Source organism: Chiloscyllium punctatum, chromosome 27, assembly GCF_047496795.1.
Source record: "Chiloscyllium punctatum isolate Juve2018m chromosome 27, sChiPun1.3, whole genome shotgun sequence".
NCBI lineage: Eukaryota > Metazoa > Chordata > Chondrichthyes > Orectolobiformes > Hemiscylliidae > Chiloscyllium > Chiloscyllium punctatum.
The window spans coordinates 27,021,401-27,049,170 of NC_092765.1; the positions used below are offsets into that span (position 1 = coordinate 27,021,401).

Consider the following 27,770-nt stretch of genomic DNA (forward strand, 5'->3'; position numbering starts at 1 on the left):
TCACCAGTGAGGAGATGTGTCACTGGGGGCAGGAATACTTCCCGTTTGACTTCAGGTAACCTGGCAGACAAGTTAAACCTCAACAGGTCCACAGTTTGGGAGGGTAGGAGAGGTGGGAAACCTCACAATCTTTAAATAGTGTGTGGCGAAGCCATTGAAGTGTCACCACATTCAAGGCTGTGGGCCAACTGCTGGAAAGTGGGATTGGTGGAGATAGATCGGCACAGACTATACAGGCCAGAGGGTCTTTTCTGTGCTGCATGACTCTATGAGTTTTCCTTAACACATTATGCTCTCCTAAACCTTGGCCTTACTGCTTTGCACTTGTTTGAGTGAGATGTGGTCCGTTGAGAACAATTTGGAGGTGTTGGTGTTGGACTGGGGCGTACAAAGTTAAAAATCATACAATACCAGATTATAGTCCAACAGGTTTATTTGGAAGCACTAGCTTTCAGAGCGCTGCTCCTTCATCAGATGGTTGTCCAATATAATTCATAATGGACACAACCACCTGATGAAGGAGCAGCGCTCCAAAAGCTAGTGCTTCCAAATAGACCTGTTGGACTATAACCTGGTATTGTGTGATTTTTAACTCTGGTAGAGAAGGGTGCATGCACTCTACTACAGGTAGAACAGAAAATTACAGCTGCCTGAAGGTTTCTCAATAGTTGGAACTGCAGACGTTTAATGATGGTTTGTGGTTTTTTTCCATTACAAACAATCAACTTCCAGTACTTAATGCGAACGTGAATAATTCAACACCCATGCAAGGTGAGGGGACTGCTCCTGCTGATAGTCTCCAAGTGGAGGTGATGGCCTATTGGTGCTATCACTGGGCTGTTGACCCAGATACTGTTCTGGGGACCTGGGTTTGAATCCTGCCATGACAACTGATGGATTTGAATTCAATAAAAGTCTGGAATTAGGAGCCTATTGGTGACAATGTATCCATTATCAGGAGAAAACCTATTTGGTTCATGAATAGCCTTCAGGGAAAGAAGCTGCCTTTTTTACCTGGTCTGGTCCACATGTGACTCCAGACCCACAGCAAAGTGGTTGACTCTTATCTGCCTTTTGGGCAATTTAGGATGGGGAACGAAACTGGCCTAGCCAGTGACACCCGCGTCCTGTGAATGAATAACTTAAAAAATGTTGACTCTTTCAGGAAAGGAAAGAATGATGCATGTGTTATCATGTCTAGTATTTTGCCCTATATCAAACTGATGCCAGTACATGTCCAAAGTATCATTTAATGATCAAGATAATATTCCAGCAACATTCATTCTGGTTTCTTTGATAATCTACATTATCACTTTCAGTGAAATGAACCTTCCAGCTCAGCGAGCAAACCTACATCCAAAACCTCAACTTGAGCTACAAATCTTCTCAAAACTCGCTAAGACATATGGGCGCAAAATGCTAAAACAGGCCCGAAAATGGGAAACGAATGCCATCCGACAGAGTGCCACCCGCAAACAGCTGTACATCCTGCACAAATGCCAAAGGAAACGGGTACTACCTAAATGTCTTCAATGAAAACCTCCCCTTAACACCTGACTAGCCATAAGAATAGCAGAGCAAAACAGCTGCAGAATGCTTCAAGAAATGATTAATGATGCCCACAACAGACTTGGTAAATACAACCGGGAAATTTTGCGTCGAAAAATCTTTACTCAGTCATGCAACAGACCATGAATGGGTATACACAGTACAAGCCATAGATATTAGACAACGACAAATTCAGAAAATGAAAAAACTAGACCTGCAGAAAAACTAGACAAATTTACACGAAGTAATAACACTGACAACACAGAAGCATGGATTAAAAACCTTATCTGACCGAACCTTAACAGACACTGAAAAAGCTGTCTTAGTAAGAGAATAAAATTACTACTTCCAGGATGCGGACAAGAAAGATTTCTTAGCAGCATTAGAAACAACACTAGAAGACAACCAACTCTCAGAAGAAACCCAACAATCCATCAGACAGGTAGTCGCACTAACATTAAGCAGAAAAAAGGAAGGAAACACACTCAATACACAAGAAAGGAAGGCACTGGAAAGACTAAAAAAAGATAAAAACATTGTTACCCTACCTGCAGACAAAGGATGCTTGACAGTTATTCTAAATCAAAGAGACTACATTGAAAAAGCAAACGCAATACTTACAGATACCAACACTTACCAAGTGGTGATAGACCCAACCCAACCGCTAGAGAACCGAATCACAGCCCTACTCAAACAACTTCAGAAATCTGGACAAATAAATAAGACCGACCTCCAAAATAACTGAAACCAGACAGATCCAACATACCACGCTTCTACGGATTACCCAAAATTCACAAACCAGGAGTCCCCCTCAGACCCATAGTCTCACTACCTGGAAACACCAACCTACAGACTGGCCAAGGAGCTACACCAAAGACTAAAACACTTAATAGAAGACTCACACCACTCCATCCAAGAATTTGTGAAGACCAAAGACACTAAGAGAGAAGAGGATGAAATAATGGTCCTCTTTGATGTGACAGCCCTGTTTACTTCAATCAACATTAACCTGGCCAAGGAAACACTGACTACACTATTAGAAGACCCAAAGACACATACACCATACACCACTAACTTCATCAGCAAGGACAGTATTGTCAAGTTAGTGGACCTATGCCTTACCACCCACTTCACCTTCAACAACAAAACTTACAGACAAATCAATGGAACACCCATGGGACCTCCGATATCAGGGTTCTGAGCAGAGGCAGTAATGCAGAGACCTGAGCAAACAGCTCTGCCAACCATCCAACCCAAACTCTGGGTCCGCTATGTGGATGACACCTTTGTCATCACTAAACGGAACAAGTTAGAGGAAACCTTCAAGACCATCAATAATACCCTTACTGGCATAAAATTCACTAAAGAGGAGGAAAACCACAACAAACCGCCATTCCTAGATGTCACAGTAGACCAAACAGCCAATGGGGAACTTCAAACCAGCATCGAAAGAAAAACAACCCATACAGACCAAATATTGAACTACAGGAGCAATCATCCCAACATCCACAAACGAAGCTGCACCAGAACATTACTCCAATGAGCCACCACATACTGCAGCACAGAGGAACTATGCAGAGCAGAGAAAAATCACCTATACCGTGTATTCAAAATGAATGGGTACCCTATGAACACAGTCCGCCGATTTCTCAGCAACAAACCCAAACAAGCAGACAAAACACGTCTCTCCCCTACACTCTCCCCTACATCAAAGACATCTCAGAAATGACTGCCAGACTACTCAGACCCACAAACCCACCAACACACTAAAACAGCAGCTAATGAACTTGAAAGACCCTGTACAGACAATGAGCAAAACTAATGTCATTTACCAAAATACCATGCAAGGACTATAACAAACACTACATTGGCCAAACAGGCAGAAAACTAGCCACCAGGATACATGAACACCAACGAGCCACAAAAAGACATGACCCTCTCTCTAGTATCTTCTCATATGGATGAGGGAAGGACACCACTTTGACTGGGACAATACATCCATCCTAGGACAAGCCAAATAAAGACATGCACAAGAATTCCTACAAACATGGCATTCCAACCAGAACTCTATCAGCAAACACATCGAGTTCGACCCCATCTACCACCTCCTGAGAAAAGGAACAGGAAGTTACTTCACCACAGGAAATGACATCACCAACCCAAAGAAACCCAAACATATAAATAGAAAGCAGGAATTTTCAGTATTGCTTCACATGAGGTCTACTGAAGATGTTACCTAGTAAGGTAACAAAATGTCTGGAAATGGACCTTTCAGCTCAGCGAGAAACCTACATCCAGTGCAGATATATATTTGGTAGTGCCAAGAAACATTAGATTGCATAAATAACCAGTTGCATTGGAAGACTGAGGGTATTTTAAGACATTCTATTTTTGATGAATGCCATTTGTCATAATGAAATAGTATTATCACACACGAAAGTGGCAGGACCTATCACATTGTTAGAAAGACTGCCCTCTGCTGGCTGACCATAAAATCTCATTGATAGTGACCATGAAGAACCATTTTCAAACTGGTCAGAGTGGGTTAGCTAATCTCAGCACAGAGTTTAAATAAAATGGAGAAATAATGAGCAGGAACAACTCGACATGTTTGCTTCGGCCAGACAGCTGTGGTGATTGAAATCAATCAGGAGAAATCAGAGAAAACGTTTTCACCATAAATACTTCTTACACGAAAGCTAGGCTGAATTTTAGGTGCCTACACTGGGTAGGTTTTTGGTGGGTTGGCAGGGACACCAACTAGCTAGCTCACCTTCTGTGCACACCCAAGATCCCCCCATAATATGACAAGTGGGCCTGCCATTCTTAATTTAATAAATCAAGAGCCATTGGAGTTGTTTAACAAGGCATTTGACCTGAATAACACATTGCCTGTGCTAAAATACAATCCCCGATGAAGGGCTTATACCTGAAATGTCAACTCTCCTGTTCCTTGGATGCTGCCTGACCTGCTGTGCTTTTCCAGCACCACACTGTTCGACTCTAACTGTCCGACATTTTTCAGTCCTCACTTTCTCCAAAATACAATTGGTATGGGTGGAATGGGCAGGAGTAGGCAAACTATCTTTAATAGCACAGGTGAGAAATGGCAGGAGGCAGGTGGCTCCTCATTCAGGACCCAACTGCCAAGCCGTTCACCCCCTCCCTGGGTCCCCCAGGATTTACCTTCCAGAGCCATGATCCTTTTTGGGCCTCTGCCTGCGTTCCCAGCAACACCCAATGCTAAGCTCTGGCAATGCAAGGAGTGATGGAGCGAGGGTGGATGTTTCGTTTGAGAGAGGGGTAGGATTCCCGCTGACAACCAATTTCACTTTCCCGCAGCATGTTGCAGCCGCAGGATGGACTTGTCAAGAGTGAATCGGCTCATGGTCAACTTTCCTGCTGGGAGATGGTGAGCAGTTTACCCTCCCCCACCCCACTCCACCCCAGTTAAATGCAGCCCACTGCACATCGATTGTATTGATCACTTTTGTGTCAGTGCTTCTGATAAACTGAATTCACAGAAGATATTTATTCCCATGACAGGAAGTTGCATTCCATCAGGTTATAACAACTCAGATACAAATGACTTACTACCGGTTTCGACTCTTTCATTTGACACTTGATAACACTTAACAACTGGGCATCTACTCAGAGAGATCTATCACAATGACATTCGAAGGCTCAAACATCTCATTATTGTGTGATGTCCTTGTCATTAGCAGGATGTTAATGATTCTATATTTCCTTCTTCTATACCAATGCATGAAAGTGAGAGAGCAAGACAATAACCAAAAAAATCAATTATCTCCATTATCAGTTGAATTTCTGATGTGTATTGATAGTGATGTTTTTTAAAACAATAGGAGTAAGTATTTAATTATAAAAATTATTTTAGCATCCTTTTGTTTCATTACCTATTTGTTTCAATTATATTCTTAAACTAAATGAATGTTGAATTGAGGGAATGAAGCTTGGCAGGTGGACAGAGTAACAGTGAGAGAGGATGGATTTGTGGGAATGATAACAGAGCTCAATGCTCAAGCCCTTGCCTTTTTGTAGTTTATGTTAATGATTTAGACTCCACTATAGGGGGCATGATGTTTGTAGATGATTGATAGATCAAAGGCTTGGTTGGTTAGACAGGAAAGTGGATTTTCATCTGGGAGACATGAGGTGATGCATTTTGGGAGCTGTAACAAGACAAAGAGTACACAATACACAAGCTGGTACTGAGAAGTGTGAAGAAACATTGAACTGATTGTCCACAGATCCAGGAAATTAACTGGACAAGTCGATAAGGAAGTTAAGATGACATAAGACATGCTTTAATTTATAAACCAAAATAGAGAAAATAAAAGAATTGTGATTATGCTAGAACTTTATTAAACATTCTTTCAAACACAACTCGATTTCAACAGACAGTTATGGTCATCGTCTTATTGGAAAGACTACAGAGTGTTCTAAAGAGACTGACAAGAATGTTGCCAGGACTGGAAACAATTAGCCCCAAGGAGAAAAGATTGATTTAGACTCGGGCTGTTTTTCTTGGAACAGAAGAGGCTGAGAATGGCTTGATTGAGGTCTATAAAGTTATGTGAGGCCTAAATAGAGTAAATTGGAATGCACAGCAGTCAAAAACTAAGGGGCATGGATTTAAAATAATTGATAGAAAATGAGAGGTGAGATCAGGAAATATTTTCTTAAGGTAGAGGGTGGTAAAGAAGTTCCTGACATTGACAGTATGAGAAAGGTGAACTATCAATAAATATGCAATAAATCCAAAATAATGCATGGCCTTCCATTTGCAACCATTCAATTCCCTCCCATTGTTCAGTTGAAACTTATTATCCCCCAGAAAATCATTAAAAACCATATTGATATTTCAAAGAGCTATTACCATCAAACACCTACTGCTTGTCTTGACAGCAATGTTTATATTTTAAAATGAAAACATAGATAGAATCATGTATAGATCAAGAATGTTTGTTTCTACAATTGGAAAATCAAAATTAATACAGACTTAACCCATTTTTAATTCAATTTAGTGCTTAGTGCTGGAAATTCTTAATGCTGGTGAGGTTGGCATTTTACACATTGATTTATTTATGCTATTATTAAAATGTAATATAGGACTGAACATGAAACTGGGAAATTGTGGATTATTGTTCTCTAAAGCTGAATAGTAAGCATACAATCTGGATACAGTGAGAAATGCAAAAGTATCTCTTTCCTCAATTTTCCTCAGAAACAGTTTCCTCTGAAGAATCTTCAAAATGTAACTTTTACATGAAAGGCACAGTGAATTCACTTTGTAAGCAATGGACTACAAGGAACAGGAAACTGATGATACATGTCATAAGCCCTTTTCTTAGGTATAGGAGCAGATTTAAGACATTCAGCCCATCTAATCTGCTCTACTATTCAATCAGAGCTGATATATTTTGCGACTCTGTTCTCCTGCCTTCTCTCTGTCATCTTTTGATCCCCATTCTAATCAAGAACGTATCTATCTTGTTTTAAATACAGTCAATGACTTGGTCTCCACAGGCTTTTGTGACAGTGAGTTCCACAGATTGACCAGCACCTGGCTGATGAAATTCCTCAGCATCTCAGTTCAAAAGGGTCGTACCTTCATTCTGAGGCTGTGCCATAGGTCCTGGTCTCTACTACTGGTGGAAACATCTTCTCCATTTTATTCAGACTTCTCAATATTCTGTAAGCTTCAATAATATACTCTGCCTCCTTCTAAACTCCATCGAGAACAGACAAAGGATCCTCAACCATTCCTCACATGACAAACTCTTCACCTCCAGGATCATTCTTGTGAACCTTCTCTGGACCCCCTCCAATGCGAGCACATCCTTTCTTAGATAGAGGCCCAAAACTGCTCACAATATTCCAAATGCAGTCTGATGAGAGCTTCATACACCACCAGGACATCTCTGTTCTTATATTCTAGCCTTCTCAAAATAAATGCTAACATTGCATTTGCCTTTATAACTGCCAACTGAACCATGTTAACCTTAAGAAAATCCTAAATCCCTTTGTGTTTCAGATTTCTGAAGCCTTTCCCCATTTAGAAAATAGACGTTTCTATTCTTCCTACCAAAGTGCATAACCTCACACTTTCCCACATTGTATCCCATTGCCTGTCCAAGTCCTTCAGCAGCCTTCCTTCCTCCCCAAAACTACCTAACACCACCTTCCCCGCCTCCCCCCTCCCCACCAGCCCACACCTATTTTTGTGTCATCTGCAAATTTAGTGACAAGGCCCTCTGTTCCTTTGTCCAAAATGAACGTACTTTTTAAACAATCTAAAACATACATAAAGTTTATGTCATAAGTAAATCATGACTTTTTAAAAATATTTAAATCCCTTTCTCTTGCTCCACTGGGTTTGTACCTTCCCTTTCTGCCACTTACTGATTTTCACTTTTAATTAAGCATTTTCACCACAATGTTGGAAAGTAAATTCCAAATTGCTTGTCTCCTAATTTACCACAGACTTAGAGATTAAGCACTTTGTAAAATCTCCAGCCTTAGAACAGCAAGTGGATTTTTTAGTTCCTCAAATAGCGTCTCCTTTACGCTGAAAGCATTGTTAATTTTCTAATTAATTTTAAATAAAAACAAGATGGATAATATTGAAGAAAAACATCTGGTAATTGCCAACAATTTGCTTACATCAAGAATTTGCTTATCAGGATTGCACAAAAGGTGAATTAATTTTGTGTTTCAGGAATTTACAGTCTCAATTAATTTGGCAAAATGTCTCATCTAAATTTAACAGATGGTCAAAAGACCATAAAAGACTGACATAAATACCAAATTGTCCTCGGAATGACAAAGTGTTGGCTTTGGCCCAGTTACATTCTCAGCAGAAACAAGCAGCTGCTTTCCGAAACAGTGCCAATAACAGAAGTTCTGAGACTCACAGGTCAATGACAGGCAGTTTGAAAACTTCAAGTGCTTTGTCATTTGATCTGGAGCTGCCCATTTCCACAGGAGATTTAGTAGTGCCTAATGTGAATGAATAACAGAGCAAGTGATTAAGATGCCAAATCTCACCTCATGACATAGCGGGAATAAAATGTGACCGTCAATTGAGAACTAATCATACAATTATTTTTCTTAATTTTTCCTGGGATGCAGGAATCACTGGCAAGGCCAGGATTTGTAGCCCATCCCCAGTTTCCCATGAACTGAATAGCTTGCTCGACCACTTCAGAGGGCAGTTGGAGAGCTGGGCTGAGGAGTGGCAGATGGAGTTCAACCCTGCCAAGTGTGAGGTTGTCCATTTTGGAAGAACAAATAAGAATGCGGAATACAGGGTTAATGGTAGGGTTCTTGGTCAGGTGGAGGAACAGAGGGATCTTGGGGTCTATGTACATAGATCTTTGAAGGTTGCCACTCAGGTGGATAGAGTTTGTAAGAAGGCCTATGGAGTATTATCGTTCATTAGCAGAGGGATTGAATTCAAGAGTCGTGAGGTGATGTTGCAGCTGTACAGGACTTTGGTTAGGCCACATTTGGAGTACTGTGTGCAGTTCTGGTCGCCTCACTTTAGGAAAGATGTGGAAGCTTTGGAGAGGGTGCAGAGAAGATTTACCAGGATGTTGCCTGGAATGGAGAGTAGGTCATACGAGGATAGGTTGAGAGTTCTCGGCCTTTTCTCGTTGGAACGGCGAAGGATGAGGGGTGACTTGATAGAGGTTTATAAGATGATCAGAGGAATAGATAGAGTAGACAGTCAGAAACTTTTTCCCCGGGTACAACAGAGTGTTACAAGGGGACATAAATTTAAGGTGAAGGGTGGAAGGTATAGGGGAGATGTCAGGGGTGGGTTCTTCACCCAGAGAGTGGTGGGGGCATGGAATGCGCTGCCCGTGGGAGTGGTAGAGTCAGATTCATTGGCGACCTTTAAGCGGCATTTGGATAGGTACATGGATGGGTGCTTAATCTAGGATAGAAGTTCGGCACAACATCGTGGGCCGAAGGGCCTGTTCTGTGCTGTATTGTTCTATGTTCTATGTTCTATGTTCTATGTTCTATTTTTTTTGTGGATCTGCAAACACATGACCAGATAAAGACAGCAGATATGCTTGCCTAAAAGACATCAGAGAAATAGATAGGTTTATTTTTACAACAATCAACAATAGTTTGATGGTCACCATTCCTGAGACCAGCTTTATGTTGTATTGACTGAATTTGAATTCCACCTGCTGTCTTAGAAAGAAAAAATGAAAGTACATGATATAAGGTAAGAAGATCAATAAGATTATATTTAACATTATCTGTAGCAAAATGCCCATTTTTCTCCACTTTATAACTTTTAAATAAAAATATAATTGCGATGTCATACAGGCAGAGCAGAGCTATCCCCTTTGAGGGAAGATCATATCAATAAGGAATTGGGTAAAATAATGAAGTTGTCTCACTGCTCCTATAAAAGAAAATAAGTTTCCAGTCATCTATGCTATCACGTTCTACTCTTCTCATTTGGAAACTGGCAGGATCCCAAGAGTCCAGGCTATTCAAGAAACAACGCTGATTATAACCAGAAGTGGAAATTGCGATATTTCTCCACCAACACCGACACAGAACACCAATACCATTTACAGCCTGAGTGGGCTCTCTCTGAATTAGCAAATACATCACACCCTGAAAATCACATTGTGTAATTCTTTGAAATACAATATAACCTTCTAATTGCATATACATGCTTTCACAAAGGTCACTATACCCATCTCTGTAACATTGCCCTACTCTACCCCTGCCTTAGCTCATCCATGCTATCTTTAGACCAGACTGTTCTAATGCACTCATAGCTGGCCTACAACATCCTACCTTCTAGTGCTTGAGATTATCCAAAATTTGATCTGTTTACTCCACCCATCATCTGACTCATAAAGTATAATAACTTAATAGCTCCCACTTAAGCACATCTCAATTTTAAAATGTTTACCCTTGCTTGCAAATCCCTCGGTGGCCTCATCCCTCTCTAGTTCTGCAATCTCTTGAAAACATGCATGTCTATATTTCAGGAATTTTGGCCTCTCGAGCATTTCTCCACCCGTGGTCAATTGTGCCTTCAGCTGCCAAGATCATAAGATTTGAAATTTCCTTCCTACATGGTTCCACTTCTTATAATCTCATTCCTCATTTGGGATATTCATTAAGACTTATCTCAATGACCCCACTTTTACTCTTCTCTCCCAAAGTATCATTGTGGCTTTGTCCAGTTTTATTGGATAACGCTCCTGTGAAGTATCTTGAGACTTGTTGCTATGCTAAGGATGTTGTACAAGATTTTTGTTCCTGTTATAGTGTATTTAGAAACTCACCATAATCCCATTACTTCTTAACAAAGAAAAAGTAGTTTTAGAAGATTTGGTAGTGAATAAAAGAGGTTTGAAATAGTTAAGTAACTTTCTGTTCTTGCAATTTGTGGCTGAAGGTCAGATTGCCATGTTGTCACTCAACATTTTGCATTCAAAGACCTTGTCTGGTTGTATCACATAAGTCCTGGTGAAAGAATAATTTGTCCTTCCAAATTAGAAATTAATTTATCAAGGTTGAACTGTTGAAGGATATTGTTACAATAATTCAAAGACGTGCAGTCAATAGTGTCCTGACCATGGACCATAACTAGATCACTTATAGACACACTGAACTTTTAATTACAACATGTGCTGGTTAAATAAAAGGATATCCAGCCAAAAGATGATTGCAACTGCAAAATCAGTGGCTGTGTAAAGGGCTCTGAAATGTACCTGATGAGGTGTCAAGAAAGCTTCAAAGCGACAGACTTAAAAGGGAAAAATACATTACAAACTGATCTGTAACATCCTGGGAATTATTTCAGACAGTTAACATGATGGGAGAGAAGACAGTCAATCTTTAGAGTGTTACACTTTGAAGAGTACATGAAAACCAGTCTGTGTGTGCTAATGGAAGGAAGTGTGTCAGTGAACTGAGGTATCTCTATGTAGCAGAGTGGGTTCAGACACTACAGTGCTGTGAAAGTCACAGTTGAAAAACCATCCACTAGACATCCTGCATTGCAGATAAAAGACTCTGTCACTCCGAGTGTTAGAAGCTAACTAGCCAGCAAGCCAGTCAAAAGGAAACAGGGCAAAGGACGGATTATTTCAGTCTGACTGCTGCCAACCAGCCATTGTTGAAAAGAATCACAACAATTTCAATCAACTAGCAAAGTCAAAAATCTTGAAATTGACTGCTCAACTATCAATGTTCCACTATTTACTTTACATGAATGACATCAATTATCTTTCCTTCAATTTCATCATTCACACATATTAGATTTTCTGACCAGATGATTGCAATGTATTAACTTAACTGCACTCTTATCACTTGGAACAGAACAGTGAATACAAATTTCATGCTCATAATTAATCTTGGAATATTTCTGAATGTAAATTTGCATCAGGGTACCACTATTCTCCCCGTGTTGGTGTGGGTTTCCTTCAGGTGCTCTGGTTTCCTCCCACAGTCCAAAGATATGCAGGAAAGGTGAATTGGCCAATCTAAATTGTCCATCGTGCTAGGTGCATTAGTCAGAGGGAAATGGTTCTGGGTGGGTTACTCTTCGGAGGGTCAGTGTGGACTGGTTGGGCCAAAGGGTCTGTTTCCACACTGTAGGGAATCTAATCTAAATTAATCTATTTATTAGATTTTAGATGCATACTGAAATATATTTTCTTAGTATTTCAGCAAAACATTAATCCAAAGCATCGGTGTGACTGACTCAACACCTCCATATTGTACATATTATATAAAGAGAAAATATTTTTAACTTGCATTGTGTTTGATACATTGTAAACAAAGGAAGACTTTTTATAACTTAAACAAATTAAAAATAAATATTCCTACATCATCATTTAAGTCTAAATTACTTCAGGCAGTTGATCTTATGAAAACATTTTCAAAGATTATAAAGAAGACATGGTTGATATAAAGCAGCACTTTAAGGACTTAAAATGAAGTGTGGTAACTTACTAAGCAAAACCTTAGTAAGTTCATGAGAAATGGTACTAGGTAGTCAGTGAAGATTGAAGCTTTGGTGTTGAGAGTTGTGGGAGTATTAAATATGATCAGCCAAATGTAGAGCTTGCTGCAATACCACATTACCTTTCCAGCTAGAAGAATATTTCTAGTGTTTGTTTTTGATACTAGAATCCAAATCCATACTGCCATAAGAAAATGTAGGCAGAGCTTTTTAAACTCCCAATCATGTCATTTGGAAAGTTCTTTTGCAAGTAAAGGTATACATCATACCAAACTTGACCTGCAAATGCGCAATGATTTTAGAGAAAGATTTCTGTCATCGATCATTGTTTTTTCAAGGGAGGGAGGGAGTGTGTGTGTGTGAGAGAGAGAGAGAGAGAGCGACATGGATAGAAAGAAAATAGGAAAAATACTAAAGTGAAAATTACTTTTTAGAACAAAAGTGATTAGCACAATAAACGGAGAAAACATTTGGGATAAAATGTTGAGAAAGGGATAAAATGCTGAATGCAAGTTTGAAAAAAATAAGCTTCGCAAATACATCATGAAACATTGCAAAAGCTAAGAATGAAAAATGTTTTGTGAACAACCTGCACATACCACTTAACTTGTACATCATTAATTTCTGTAGGCTCTCTCTTCAGACTGCATACTTCTGTGGCAGAAACTTGGCAAGGACGTACTGTAGGTATTTTGCCACTTGGGTCAGAAATGTCACTGCTCAAAAGGTTTGTTCAAAATAAAATTAAGTCATCCTGGTCAAGGGTTAATTTTTGTTCTATACTTCTATGTCACAAGATTAGGACAGCTGGCTTCTCCTCATCAAGAAAGTCAAAGAGTCCAAGGTTTTTTAAGAAATGCTCTGAAACTCTAGGAAGAAACATAATGAACATTATGTTCTCAGTGAAACAGATTCAAGCTGTTCTCGACTGCAGAGTAACAATAATGAGTAAAGCCACCGCAGAGATCATTTTTAACCACAAAACTATTTTGCAGCAACTTTAAACTGAACTAGAAATGTTATTTAATACTTTAATAACTGACAATTGATAGATAATTAACTCATTACTGGTTTCATATGGCATTTTATCATTGATGCCACAATTCTAGTTACTATTATTAAACCACAGAATATCACATAGCACAACTCCCTTAGTAAGTTTACATTTTCAATTCACTATCAATCTAGGAAAGACAACCGTTATCTCACCAAAATCAAATGAAGCTCATATAGTCTGTATGTTTTGAAAAAAAATTCAAACTTTTTTTTGTAGATCTCTGCAATATAACATAGTTATATTCATCATAATTGAAAAGTGGGTCAGAGCCCTCTGTACACATGCAACTGTAATTCAGTCAGGACTATCAACAACAATACCAGGCAAAAGGCAAGATTTACATAGATTGCCACAATATATGAATTTTATTGATTTTTATAATGCCATTCTTCCTCTGCCACCTATTTAAATGGTGGTAAGAAAACTATATTCTGTGCACATTGAGGATTGTTAAAACAATGTAAGAAATCAGAATTCACATGTAGGAGAAGTTACATGAAGATTGAAGTTCAGAGATGTGAGACATTAATCTCTGCACTTCAAAATTGTGAATGCCCTGTTGTATATTCAATTAAAATGAGGTGTTTATTATATTCTAATATTTATGCCTTTACAAATGCTACTATAGAATTGGATAGTAATAGATTTTAGTTCAAGGACTTGAAGACACTAGTGATAATAGAAAATAGTGCATTTACACAATAGCCAAATGGAATTTCTTCCTTTTTAAAGGGGAAAGAATCCTAGTCAGATTCTGGAAGAGCAATTCTTAAGCACTAAAATGTAGACTGTGCATGCTACATTGTACAAATACGACTAGACCATTCTCTACGTGATTTTGTTTGCAATCATACATCCGTCTTCCAGCAGGGAAGTACTCCTGCTGACAATTATCTTACAATCTCCAGGCAGTACCTGAGGATTGGAGAATTGCAAACATCATATCCTTCCCAGAAAAAGGTCAGAAAGATCAGTCCAACAACTACACAGTAATCAGTTTAACTTCAGTGGTGGCGAAACTTCTCAAAACATATGCTCAGGATAGAATTAGCAGTCACATGGAAGAATGTGAATTGTTTCAGAAGAGTCAGTATGGGTTTATTAAGTGAAAATTATGTCATATCTAACTTGCTGGAGTTTTGTGAAACACTACTGAGAGATTTGATGAAAGAAAGACTGTTCATATGGCATACAGGAAATTCCAAAAAAGTTTGATACAGTGCCATACAAAAGAAATTTATAGGCCACGGAATAAAAGGGACATTGGCAACATGAATATAAAAGTAGATGAAGTATAGGAAACAGACAGAAATGGATAATGAGTGCTTTCATACTGGAAAAGGATTTGTAGCGGAATTCCCAGGGGTCGGTATCAGGACCCTCACTTTTCCTGATAGATGTTAATGATTTTGAACTTGGTATGGCAAGGTATTTTACTTTGCAGATGACACAAAACTTGGAAGAATTGTAAACTGAGGAAAACAGTATAAAACTTCAAAAAGGCATTGACAAGTTGGTGGAGTAGGTAAACAGATGGAGTTCAATGCAGGGGTGGGGGGCATTGTATTATTGAAAAAGGAAACCATCACCACAGTAAGGAGGGAGGATGTCTTAGAAGCCTCATTTAAACAGCCTATCTGGACACAGCTTAGATATGAAATAAGTGTAATCACAGCAAATGATTGCCCCTGTTATAATATTTGTTGGGATTATAGGCCTCCCAACAGTCAGAGGGACATAGAGGAGCAGATCTATAGGCAAATCACTGAAAGGCGAGAGACAAATACGATAATAGTTGCAGAGATTTCAACTTTGGTGACATTATCTAATTGTTTCTCTGTGATCCAAGTTAATGTGGAATTTTTAAAGATGGGGCAGTGGTAGACCTAATCGTAGGGAGTCAAGTCAGTGGTTGAAATGTCAGTGGGCAAACAGTTTGGGGATAGTGACCATTATGTAAATCAATCAGATAGCGCAAAATTTTAGCACCTACATTGAAATTGGCCTTCCACCAATACCATTAGAGACAGGATCCAGCAAATAAATTGGGAACAGATATTCCTGATGAAGGGCTTTTGCCCGAAACGTTGATTTTGCTGCTCCTTGGATGCTGCCTGAACTGCTGTGCTCTTCCAGCACCACTCTAATCTAGAATCTGGTTTCCAGCATCTGCAGTCATTGCTTTTACCTATTTGCAGGTAAGTGTACATTTGGAAAATGAGAGTCTCTTAAAAGTAGTAGAGTGAAAGTTCGGGCCAACATGTTCCTGTAAGATTAAAGGACAAGTGTAGCAAATCCAGGAAACCCTGGATATCACAGAATATAGAGTTTGGTAAAGAAAAGGGAAGCACATGTTAGAACCAGAGCATTAAAGACAAGGGAGATCCTTCACAAGTATAGTGTAGGCTGTGCTTAAAAATGAAATTAGGAAGGCAAAGAGGGGCCCAAAATATCTTTGGTAGACAGGATCAACAAAAACCATAAGTACATTAAGAGTAAGAAGATACCAGAGAAAGTGAGGAGCCTATTAGAGACCAAAGGGACAACCTTTATTGGAGCCAGAGGATGTGGGTGAGGTGATAAATATTTCTCATCTGGATTAACAAAGGAGAAAAACATTGTGGCCAGGGATTTCAGCTGGGCATTTTAATAACGAGGAGGTACTAGATGTTGTAGTGGGATAAAGTGCATTAAGGGCCTGATGCGATGTATCCCAGGTTGCTATGGGAAGTAAGGGAGGAGATTGCTGGAGTTCTAGCAGAAATACTGAATACTTCGCTGGCAATAAGTCAAGTGGCAGATGACTGGAGGTTAGCTAATATGTTCCTTTGTTCAAGAAGGGCAGCAAGGATAGACCAGTTAGTCTGATGTCAGTGATAAGAAAACATTGAGGGACATGATTAATCAACACTTTGAAAGGAAAGGATTGATTGGGGCTAGTTAGCACAGGTCTGTAAGAGGGAGATCCAATCTGATTAAGTTCTTTTTTAAAAAAAAACAAGTGCCAAACTACATTGAGGAGGGTGATGCGGCTTGTGAGATTTACATGGATTACAGCAAGGTCTTTGACAAGATCCCACATGGAAGGCTGGTCCAAGAAGTAAGAGCCTATGGGATCTTGGGCAAGTTGGCAAACTGGATCCAAAATTGACTAACAGAGTGACAGTGGAGGGCGTTTTTGTAATTGGAAGCCTGTGACAAAGTATACAAAATTATGAGGGGCATAGACAGGGCAGATTGAGAGAATCTTTTCCATAGCAAGGCATTTGTAAGACCAGAGGGACTAAGTTTAAGGTGAGGACTAAGTGGCTTAGAAGAGATCAGAGGAAAAATGTTTCACCTAGAGGGTGGTATAAAGCTGGAATACTGCCTGAGACAGTGGAGGACATAGATACTCTTACAACATTGAAGAAACATACACATTTCAAATCCCCAAGGCATAGTAAGTGGACCAAGTGCAAGTAAATGGGATAAGTAGTTTGGTGTTTGATAGTCAGCATAGACATGGTGGGCTGAAGGGCCTGTTTCTATGACACCTCTGACCTTATGGATGAAGGGTCATTGAAACAGCTGAAAACAGTCTGGCATAGCATATTTCCCTGAGGAATTAGGGCTCTTATGGGATAGTGGTAATGTCTCTACCACTGAGCCAGGAGGGCCCAGTTTAAGTCCCATCTGCTCCAGAAGTGCATAATAGCATTTTTGATCAGGTAGATTAGAAAACAACTACCCTGAGCCATTATGGGCTCTTGTGGCGTGGTGCAAGTATATCATAACAGTTTGAACAGATTGTTTAGAAAAACACGTATCCTGAGGAATCCACTTTATTGCCAACACTCTGCATAGTCATTAGCCAACTGAGCTAACCAACCCCACATTTTAAAAGGATTGCTGTCTCATTAAACAGAGATAACTGGTAACGGTTTAACCGGAGAATCACCACACCTCAGACAAGGACGGGGAGTCGAGGAGAGTGCTTCATGGTAACCTCAGTCATTGCAGAAATGTAACACTCTCTCAAACCAGACATCTAGCCAACTGAGATAACTGACCTCGCCACATAGGTGCTGCCAGACCTGCTGACCTTATCTGGTATTGTTCAGTTTAGCAGAGTGTTGCTGGATGTAGTGGAAGAGGAGACTAATGAGCAGTCAACATTAGATTAAAAGGGCAACTCAAATGCAGAGGAGAAATATTTTAAAAAAACAACTTTTATTACTCTGAAACATTTCAAAGAGAAACCAACAATACTTCCTTAGTATGGGTCATTGTTATATACAGTTACAATGAAATAAATCTTTGAGCTCATAATCACAAATGATCAACCACATTAGAAATACATTTTAATATTCAAACTCCAGTTTTGAGTTATTGTTCACTGGAGATGGACTTTCCTACATAACCATTTTTTAAGAATTTAAAACACAAAGTAGACAATGGCACCACACTAGACCTACACCTATTCTCATCACTCTACTATTCTCGACTTTATACAGAAATAATTTCAGACCATCAAGCCTGTTTTGGGCAAGCAAACCGCCTTCTGAAGTATTTACAATCTTTATATACTTCTTTACACGACCCTAGGACATCTCAGAGCACTTTACAGCCAGTGAAGTATTTCTGAAGTGCAGCTACTGTTGTAATGAATTAAACACAGCATAAATTTGTATATGGCAAGGTCACACAAAAGAGAAGTAAGGTAATGACCAGATAATCTGTTTTATTGTTGCCGGATGGGGGAATAAATAAGACACTGGAGAATGTGACTTCTTGTTTAATTAGGGCCCGGGGATCTTTATTGCTCATCTGACAGGGCAGATGAAGCCTCAGCCTAATGTCTCATTCCAAAAGGCACCACCTACAACAGTTAGCATATTCTTGTAACAGAGGAGTATTAGCTAAGATGTTGCATTCAAGTCTCTGAAGCACAAAACACACGGCAAGAAATTAATCATTTGCCTGAAGTAAATCTAAGAGATATTGAATGCTGGCAAACCACAATACTTCTTCCCACAAATCATTTAATTTAGTGCTTCCTTCTTCAATAAACTCATGTTCTGTTCTGGTACTGCAAATAATTTCAGTACTCATTTCAATAATTGAGAAAAGTGTTAGAAGCTCTAAATCATATGTATATTCACATGGATGACAGAATAAATCTGAAATTTTAATGTACACAGCAAAGCCAGTGATTTCCTAACTTCTGAAGTGCATCAAGTTAAGGAAGGTAAAAAAAAAATACACTATTTTTAAAGGTTTATAAGAAGGGGCTCACTCTATAAAGTGGGATTACTAAACCTATAAGAATCTAGGTTAGTTAGTTAAATGTTGTGTTCATGTTTGAACATGCAATTTCTGGAAATGGTTATAAGCACTATTTATTAAAATGATGCCAGGGTTGATTTAAATACAGAGCAGTTCGAAGGAAACTGAGCCATTTTCAACAGTACAGAAAAAGCAGAGAAAAGGGAATTTGAAATTCCAGATTATGAACAGCTTTGATAAATCAAATCAGAAAAAGAATGTTGGTTGGCAAGTGATAAAATCATTTTTTTAAAAAAATGAGGGAGAGTGGTTAGCACACTATTTCAAATGCAGAATGTTTAAAACATGAATCACCAACACCAAACCTCAACCTCATTCCCATACCAGAAGCTGTGAAGATACCTATCAGAAAAAGCATTAGAAGAATCGGTTCTGATGAATTGATGAGAAATCTGAACTCTTTCTATCCACAGATGCTGCCTTGACAGCTGAATACTTGCACCATTCTGCTTTGTTTCAGATTTCCAGCAAACACAGTAGTCTGCTTTGTGCATTGTAGTGTTGAAGCTGAATTTAGAACAGATACATTTGAAAAAATTAGAAGTCTTGTGAAGTTATTGTAAAATGCAAAGCTCTGGAGGAAAAGTTCCAGCACTGCAAAACTGATTGAGTCACTATCTCACAGCACCAGGCACGCGAGGTCGATTCCACCTCTATGTGTGGAGTTCTCCTAATAGCTGCATGGATTTCCTCTGGGCACTCAATTTCCTCCTCCAGTCCGAAGAAGTGTACGTTAGGTGGATCGGCTATGGGAAATGCAGGGTTATAGGGATAGGGTAGGATGCTCTTTGGAGACAGATGGGCCGAATGACCTGCTTCCACACTTTAGGGATTCTAGGATTCACTAACATCTTACAAAGAAAAATCATCAGAGTGATAAAACAAAATCTCTGGTGATTTTAAAGCGGAATGGACTGGTAGGATATTTGCTCAGTTTATTTGTTTGAGAGATTTAGTAATATTACCAGCCACACTAAGTTTGCCCTGCATTTCTAGGCAGTCCATTGGCACTTCAGTTACATTTTAGTGCCCAAACTGTCCTTTGTCTAGCTGCCATTTAACACAGCATGGATGATACAAAGCAATGCTGCAAAAAATATTGATTTAACATCATATTAGCAAATAGATCTGCAAGAAAATGCATTCCATCATCTGGATGAGATCAGATGACACCCAACTCCAAAATAGCTCCATGAAACTAGCAAGCAACCAGCAATAATTTAGTAAAGACAATAGAAAGATCAGATTCAGCAGTGGGGGTCATCATATTCAGTCTGTTAACCCAATATATTGGCTATACAGATTTTAAATAATGATAGCACATTCATGAATTTATCCTTGAAAATGCTGCAACAGCTGCACGACTCAAGGAATAAATAAAGGAAAGCTACCAGTATTCATCACATCGTTAATTTGGCAAGACCATAAGACAAGCTCTGTTTAAATAAGAAAGTTTGTACTATTCATTCACTCCTCACTCGAGGTTGAGCCAGGTAAGATATTAAACAATTACAATAGAAGCTTCTTTAAATCAGTTCAGCATTAAAACGATTTAAAGTTAAAAACACTGATACCTTGAAACAGCCAAACAGTTTTGAGAACAAAAAACACAGCAAGTTTCAAGAATGAATTGAATTCAAAATGACCCGTTTTGTCATGACGACATTTTCAATTTTGTTATTTATATTTTCAATAACAAGTTTCCAGTCAATTTACTTTATCCTGTTTTTAGAGAGAGGACATGAGGTGACTGCAGTACAAGTCACGCAGTTTTTCCCCAAAATAATCTGTATCTTTATAAGCTTCACAGCTCTTCCACCAAGAGTGCGGGATATTATCTTTTCCATAATAAGCCCCAGCAATTGCTCCAGCCATAGTAGCAATCGTATCAGTGTCTCCACCAAGTGAAATGCTGTAGATTATTGTCCTTTCAAGTCCATTGTAGTTTTCTGGAATTTCAGGATCAGGGTCCATGCATCGCAAAAAGGAATAAATAGCAGTTGGCACAGATTCAAAAGCGGCTATTCCATTCCCTAAAAGTAAGCAAAAGAAAGGATTTAAATTTTATTTTGATTTAGATATTATTGTCACCTGTACTTCTGTACTTGAGCACAGAAGTATAATGAAAAAAGTGTCTAATGGCACCCCACACAGCACCATCTTGGGTGCGAAAAACTCAGGTACAAGCAGTAAAAGAAACAAAAAATTAAAAAGTTAAGCATTACAAACATTCAAATCATATCAACCATGTAAGCTCCACAGATAGATATGGTATCCATGGATAGACATTAAGAGTACATAACTCATAGCACTGTACATCGTATACCCAAGTGTAATACTGCTGGTTATTTAAAGAAGTTAAATTTGAAAATTCCATGAGAATTATAAAAGGATTTTATGCCACAGCTTAAAGAGAAGTGATTTTTTTTTGTCAAACCATTATTCCTATTGCAGCATGACTTTTTGGAAGAAAATGAATATCTCAGAGCATATTGAAAAAGCGAGTACAAAAGTTTAACATAAAAGATATTATAAATAACAGCCCAAAAAAAAGAGGGACGATATATTTACTGAATAGTTTCTACATGAATGAATATTGATATTCAGATATTTTTCTTTTTCTCCTCAATCATAAAGAAATAATGGAATTAGACTAGAGCTGATTAGCTAGGAAGGACTTAAAAAGAGAGTTAAGAAAAGCAAGGAGGGGACATGAGCAGTCTTTAGCAGGTATAATAAAAGGAGAAACTTAAAGCTTTCTACGTGAGGAATAAAAGGATGACTAGGGTAAGAAAAGGGCCAGTCAGAGACAGAAGTGGCAAGTTGTGTGTGGACCCTGTGGAGATCAGAGAGGTGCTAAACGAATATTTCTCATCTGTTTTCACCCAGGAAAAGGAAAATATTTTAGAGGAGAAGATTTGGATACAGGCTATTAGACTAGAAAGGATGGAGGTTAACAAGGAGGATGTATTATCAATTTGAGAAGGTGTGAAAGTAGGTAAGTCCCCTGGGCCAGATGGGATTTATCTAAGGATTCTCTGGGAAGCTAGGGAGGAGATGGCTGACCTTTGGTCTTGATCTTTGAGTCATCATTGTCTACAGATTTAGTACCAGAGGACTGGAGGATTGCAAACGTTGTGACTTGTTCAAGAAGGGCAGTAGAGATGACCCAGGTAATTATAGACCAGTGAGCCTTACGTCTGTTGGAGTAGTAGGTTTGGAAAGGATTAAGAGATAGGATTTATAACCATCTAGCAAAGCAACAATTTGATTGAAGATAGTCAACAGTTTCATCAAGGGCAGGTCGTGTCTCACAAACTTCATTGCATTTTTTTTTGAGAGGGTCACCAATTATGTGGATGAGGGTAGGACAGTTGACATGCCGTACATAGACTTCAGTAAAGTCTTTGATAAGGTTCCACATTATAGGCCTTTGGAGAAAATGCAGAGACATGGGATTGAGTGTGATTTAGCAGTTTGGATTAGAAACTGGCTTTCTATAAGGCGGCGGTGAGTGGTAATTGGTGGAAAATATTCAGCCTGCAATCCAGTTACTAGTGGTGAACCACAAAGATCTGTTTTGGGACCACCACTTTTATAAATTACTTGGATGCAGGCTTAGGTGGATGGGTTAGTAAGTTTGCAGATAACATTAAAGTCGGTAGAGTGGTGTATAGTGTGGAAGAATGTTGCAGGTTACATGGGGACTTGGATAAACTGCAAAATTGGGCTGAGAGGTGGCAAGTGGAGTTCAATGCAGATAAATGAGGTGATTCACTTTGCTACTGCCCAAGTCATGAAGCGTGCAAGCACAGACTGCTTCATTATATGAAGAATAACATGAAGGCAGATTACTGGGTCAATGGAAAGATTCATAGCAGTGTGGATGTGCAGAGGGATTTTGTGTCCATGTACATAGATCCCTGAAAGTTGCCACCCAGGTTGATAGTACTTGTATTAGGTCTTATTGGTAGATGGATTGAGTTCTGGAGCAGAGATGTCATGCTGCAACTGTACAAAACGCTAGTGCAGCCACACTTGAAATGTTGTGTACAGTTCTGGTCACCCCATTACAGGAATGGAAGCCATGGAAAAGGTGCAGAGATTTACCAGGATGTTGCCTGGTCTGGAGGGAAGGTCTTATCAGGATTGGCTGAGGGACTTGGGTTTGTTCTCATCGAAGAGAAGGCGGCTAAGAAGGGATTTAATAGAGACATACAAGATGATCAGAGGATTAGATAGGGTGGACAGTGAGAGTCTTTTCCTAGGATGTTGTCTTGTACAAGGGGGCATAGCTACAAATTGAGGGGCGATAGATTTAAGACAGTTGTTAGAGGCAGGTTCTTTACTCAGAGAATGATAAGAGCGTTGAATGCCCTGCCTGCCAATGTAGTTAACTCAGCTACATGAGGGGCATTTAAAAAATCCTTGGATAAGCATATGGATGATAATAGGATAATGTCAGGGGATGGGCTTAGATTAGCTCACAGGTCAGCGCAACAGAGGGCTGAAGGGCCTGTTCAATGTTCAACGCAACTGTTGCTATTAGGAATTTTGTGGCTGACTTCAGTAAAATTTCACTTCAATGGTAACTTCCAGAATGTTGAAAGTGGGATTTCAGTGAAGCAAATGTTATTGAATATCAAATGGACATGGTTAAACTCTTTGTCAGAATGATCCTTACCTGGCAATGTGGCATAAATGTTACTTGCTACTGTCCAAGTCATGAAGCGTGCAAACACAGACTGCTTCATTATATGAGGAATGCCAAACAGAACTGGTTTGAGAGATTGACAGTGAACATCCCCACTTCTTACCTGAAGTAGGTGAAGTGGTCATTCATGAAGCAGAAGATAGTTCTGCTAAGGACATTAACTTAATAAAGTCTTTGGACTCTTGTAGTGCAACAGCAGAATCGGAGACAGAACGCCTGGGTTCAAGACCTGCCTGCTCCAGTTGGTGTGTCATACCTTCTCTGAACAGATGATTAGAAAATATCAACTCCGAGAAACTCAGGACACTGGCTCAGTCCCTATGTCAGAGGTAGTGCCATTGAGTCTAACATCAGCCATGATTGTATCCAGTGGCATGATTCTTGTTTAGAGTTTCATCAAGGGTTTAGATTAGATTAGATTAGATTACTTACAGTGTGGAAACAGGCCCTTCGGCCCAACAAGTCCACACCGCCCCACCGAAGGGTAACCCACCCATACCCCTACATCTACATCTACCCCTTACCTAACACTACGGGCAATTTTAGCATAGCCAATTCACCTGACCTGCACATTTTTGGACTGTGGGAGGAAACCCACGCAGACACGGGGAGAACGTGCAAACTCCACACAGTCAGTCGCCTGAGGCGGGAATTGAACCTGGGTCTCCGGCGCTGTGAGGCAGCAGTGCTAACCACTGTGCCACCGTGCGCCCATAGATTCTAGATTCAAATCCAAGAAAAATATTCAGGGTGTGGGATGAGGCTGGAGAATGAAATTCACCAATTCATTCTTTGCCTCATTAGGCACAGGCACTGGCACTAATGAATCAAATACCTTCCTTATTAGATGTTTTAATAACCTTTATGCCAGATAATGACATCATCCAGTGGAGAGCTTTGCCCGAGTTCCACTGATTCCAACTTCACTAGGCCTTCTTGCCTTAAAGTCAAAGCAATTATCCTCAACTCGACTCAGCAATTCAACTGTTCTATCCATGTTTGGATCAAGGCTGTAATGAGAACTGGAACCAAGTGAAGTCAATAAATAGGTGAAAGTTGAATAATTCATTTAAATGCTGCTTTCAAATGCTGAAGAGACAGACACAGACATCAGCAGGAAACAGCTTCTATCCTGAACTCCTGGTACAAATGATCTTTCTTCCAACTGGCACAGTTCTCTTTCCTCTCATTTAACACTATCAAAGTTAAACAGGCTGTCCAAAAAATAATGAAAATTAAGGCTCAATACAGAACAATGTCAAGGAAATAGAAAAATCAACTCTTACCCAATTCATTAACCACCTCTTCCTTTGAAACATCTCTTCGAGTTAAAAATGCTTTCATTTTCTTTAGTCGACTGCAATAAGGGAACTCTTGAAAGCTGAAAAAGGAAGAAGATCTTTTAATATTAAAAAAAGGAATCCAGTAGGGAAAATTCAATTATTCAGACTGAAATTCAGGCAAGCCCAGCTTGACTGTTTTGTACAAGTACTGTACTGTATTTAAATGTCAACTTTCTGCCCCACAAGTATTTAGACTCAGCACAGAACACAAGAACATAACTAGGAGGAATAGCCCCTTGAGTTTGTTCTGCCATTCAATACCATCATGGCTATTTAATCTTGGCCTCGACTCCACTTTAGCAAAGACAGCAAAAACGTAAATGCAGTACAGCAATTGTAATGTTATTTTTAAAATGTAGAACTAAAATGATCACTGACCTACTTTTAAATCAGGCCTCCTAGTTGTCACTTCATTGTTACAACTTCACGTTTAAAATGCCTGCAGAATGCAGTCAGTAATCGTATATAAAACTCCTTAAATGTTAATTTCATGAAAGGGTGACATTCCACTTGTGACAAACACTCCAAGTTAAGTACATTATTGGAACACCTCTTTCATGTCAAAGCAAAAGAAGAATATACCACAAACTACAAAGGAATTTAACACATCTACGTAGTACAGGGTTAAGGCAGGCCCCAATAGCTATGCAGAGATCCCTCTTTCTAACACCTTGGACTAAACAGCAAATCAGGTTGAACAGTGCTGCTTTGAGCACAATAACATTCCACAAATAATCCAAAGATGCTTTTGCCAGCTTTTCAAGGTTGCCATTTTAAAAGTCAAACTTTTAAATCTGGAATAATCTGTCATATAACATAAAATATAATTTTAGACATTGTGTTACATCAAGATAAAAGATACAAAAGCTGTGATTTGAAGTGCTTCTGAATCTGTTACCAAACATACACCACATCCACTCTCAAAACCAAAAATACCATGTACCAGGTACTGTACTGCATGAATCCACTCTACAAACGTAAACATAGCAAATAGGAGCAGGGGAAAGCCATTCAGCCCTTCAAGCCTGCTCCGCCATTCATCATGATCGTGACTGATCATCTGACCTAATAGTCTAATCCTGCTTTCATCCCAAGTGCTATATCTAGCCGCCTCTTGAGTACATTCAATGTTTTGGCATCAACTACTTCGTCTGGTAATGAATTCCCCAGGCTCACCACTCAGTGAAGAAATGTCTCATCTCCATCCTAAATGGTCTACCCAGAATCCTCAGACTGTGATCCCTGGTTCTGAACATCCTTTCTGCATCTTCCTTATCTAGTCCTGTTAAAATTTTAAAAGTCTCTATGAGATCACATGCATCATATCAGCCCACAGTTTAAACAGCACTTTATATTTGCACAACAGTGCTATGTCTTATTCTAGCCGTGTAAAATACAATAGGTCATTCAGACCTTCACAACTGCTCCACCATTTGATAAAATCAAAAAAAAATTCAATGGCCCTGCTTCCACAATTTAAAGAATTCCACCGTCTCATGACCCTCAAATATTTTCTCCATTTTTCAGTTGTAAATAGAAGACATTTTAAGCTGCGTTCAAAAAGTCTAATCAAGTCCCTTCAGTATTTTTGATACACTTAAGTGAATAGCATTTGTTTACCATTGTACAGGTTTTTAGGAAAATATTTTGCTGGAGGGAGGAAGAATCTAAAATGCAAAACAAATTTATCATCATGCCACAATCAGTTTTTGGGATCTTGCTCTGTAAATTATTCATGTCTCTGTTCCCACTCTATTCGAAAATATCATTTATTGCCATTGTTGAACATTTGGTAAAGTTGAATAAAGGTTAATTGCTTATTTAAAAACAATTTTGAAGAAGGACATCATGAAAAGTTAAACAAACACACATTTCGCAAACCATTTCTTCAAGGTTCTTCCAGAACTTTAACCCTGGAATGTTTTGAAAACAGTACATTCTCTTCTAAACATTGCTTTCCCCCCTCTCAAGACTGAATCTCAAAAACAAATTAAGTTTCTTTTCTTAAGAAGCCTTATCTTCAGAATTTCTGATGACCTTTAACTGTTCAAAATAATTCAACAGATTAAGATTCAAAATGAGTTTGAACTCAGATAAATCTGTTTCCCTACTTCCATGTCATATAACCATCCCTGCCTCTTAGGACAAATTAAAGACTATTGCTAACATCATTCTCTCTTCTATCAGTGATCATGCCCTCTTCTGTACATATAACAAGCAGGAATACAGGTTTGCACCCATTAAAACATACGATCTTTATCCAAACTGCAAATGTGTTGCTAGAAAAGCGCAGCAGGTCAGGCAGCATCCAAGGAGCAGGAGAATCGACATTTCGGGCATGAGCCCTTCTTCAGGAGGGCTCATGCCCGAAATGTCGATTCTCCTGCTCCTTGGATGCTGCCTGACCTGCTGCGCTTCTCCAGCAACACATTTGCAGCTCTGATCTCCAGCATCTGCAGTCCTCACTTTCTCCTAGATCTTTATCCAAAATAAGGGACCTCGATACATACAACTCTATCTAGCTTATCTTGCAACAATTAGGTGCAGCAATCACCAGTACGTACTTTAATTTTCATTTGAGTTAATGGTTTGGACAATCGAGAGCATTAGGTAAAATTAGTTACATGCATTGCCCAAGGATATAGTTAAAAATACCAGAACTGTGAAATCTTACGTATGCTATTTGGGACCCAATTCGTGCAGCTAAAGACAGTACAGCAAGCTTAGAGAAGATGATAAATGAGTTTA

At 39.2% G+C, this 27,770-nt stretch overlaps 1 protein-coding gene across 1 annotated transcript in view; it reads right to left on the reverse strand.

The window, feature by feature from the left end:
* Positions 1 to 17,830: 17,830 nt before the first annotated feature.
* The window catches only part of adprs (ADP-ribosylserine hydrolase), a 29,455-nt gene continuing 19,515 nt past the window's right edge, over positions 17,831 to 27,770 (reverse strand). Inside the window, exons 5-6 of the mRNA XM_072548378.1 lie at positions 24,966 to 25,060; positions 17,831 to 20,998 (exon numbers count right to left, since the gene is read on the reverse strand). Coding sequence (XP_072404479.1) covers positions 20,694 to 20,998; positions 24,966 to 25,060 — 400 coding nt within the window. The 3' untranslated portion in view covers positions 17,831 to 20,693. The remainder of the gene's footprint in view (positions 20,999 to 24,965; positions 25,061 to 27,770) is intronic.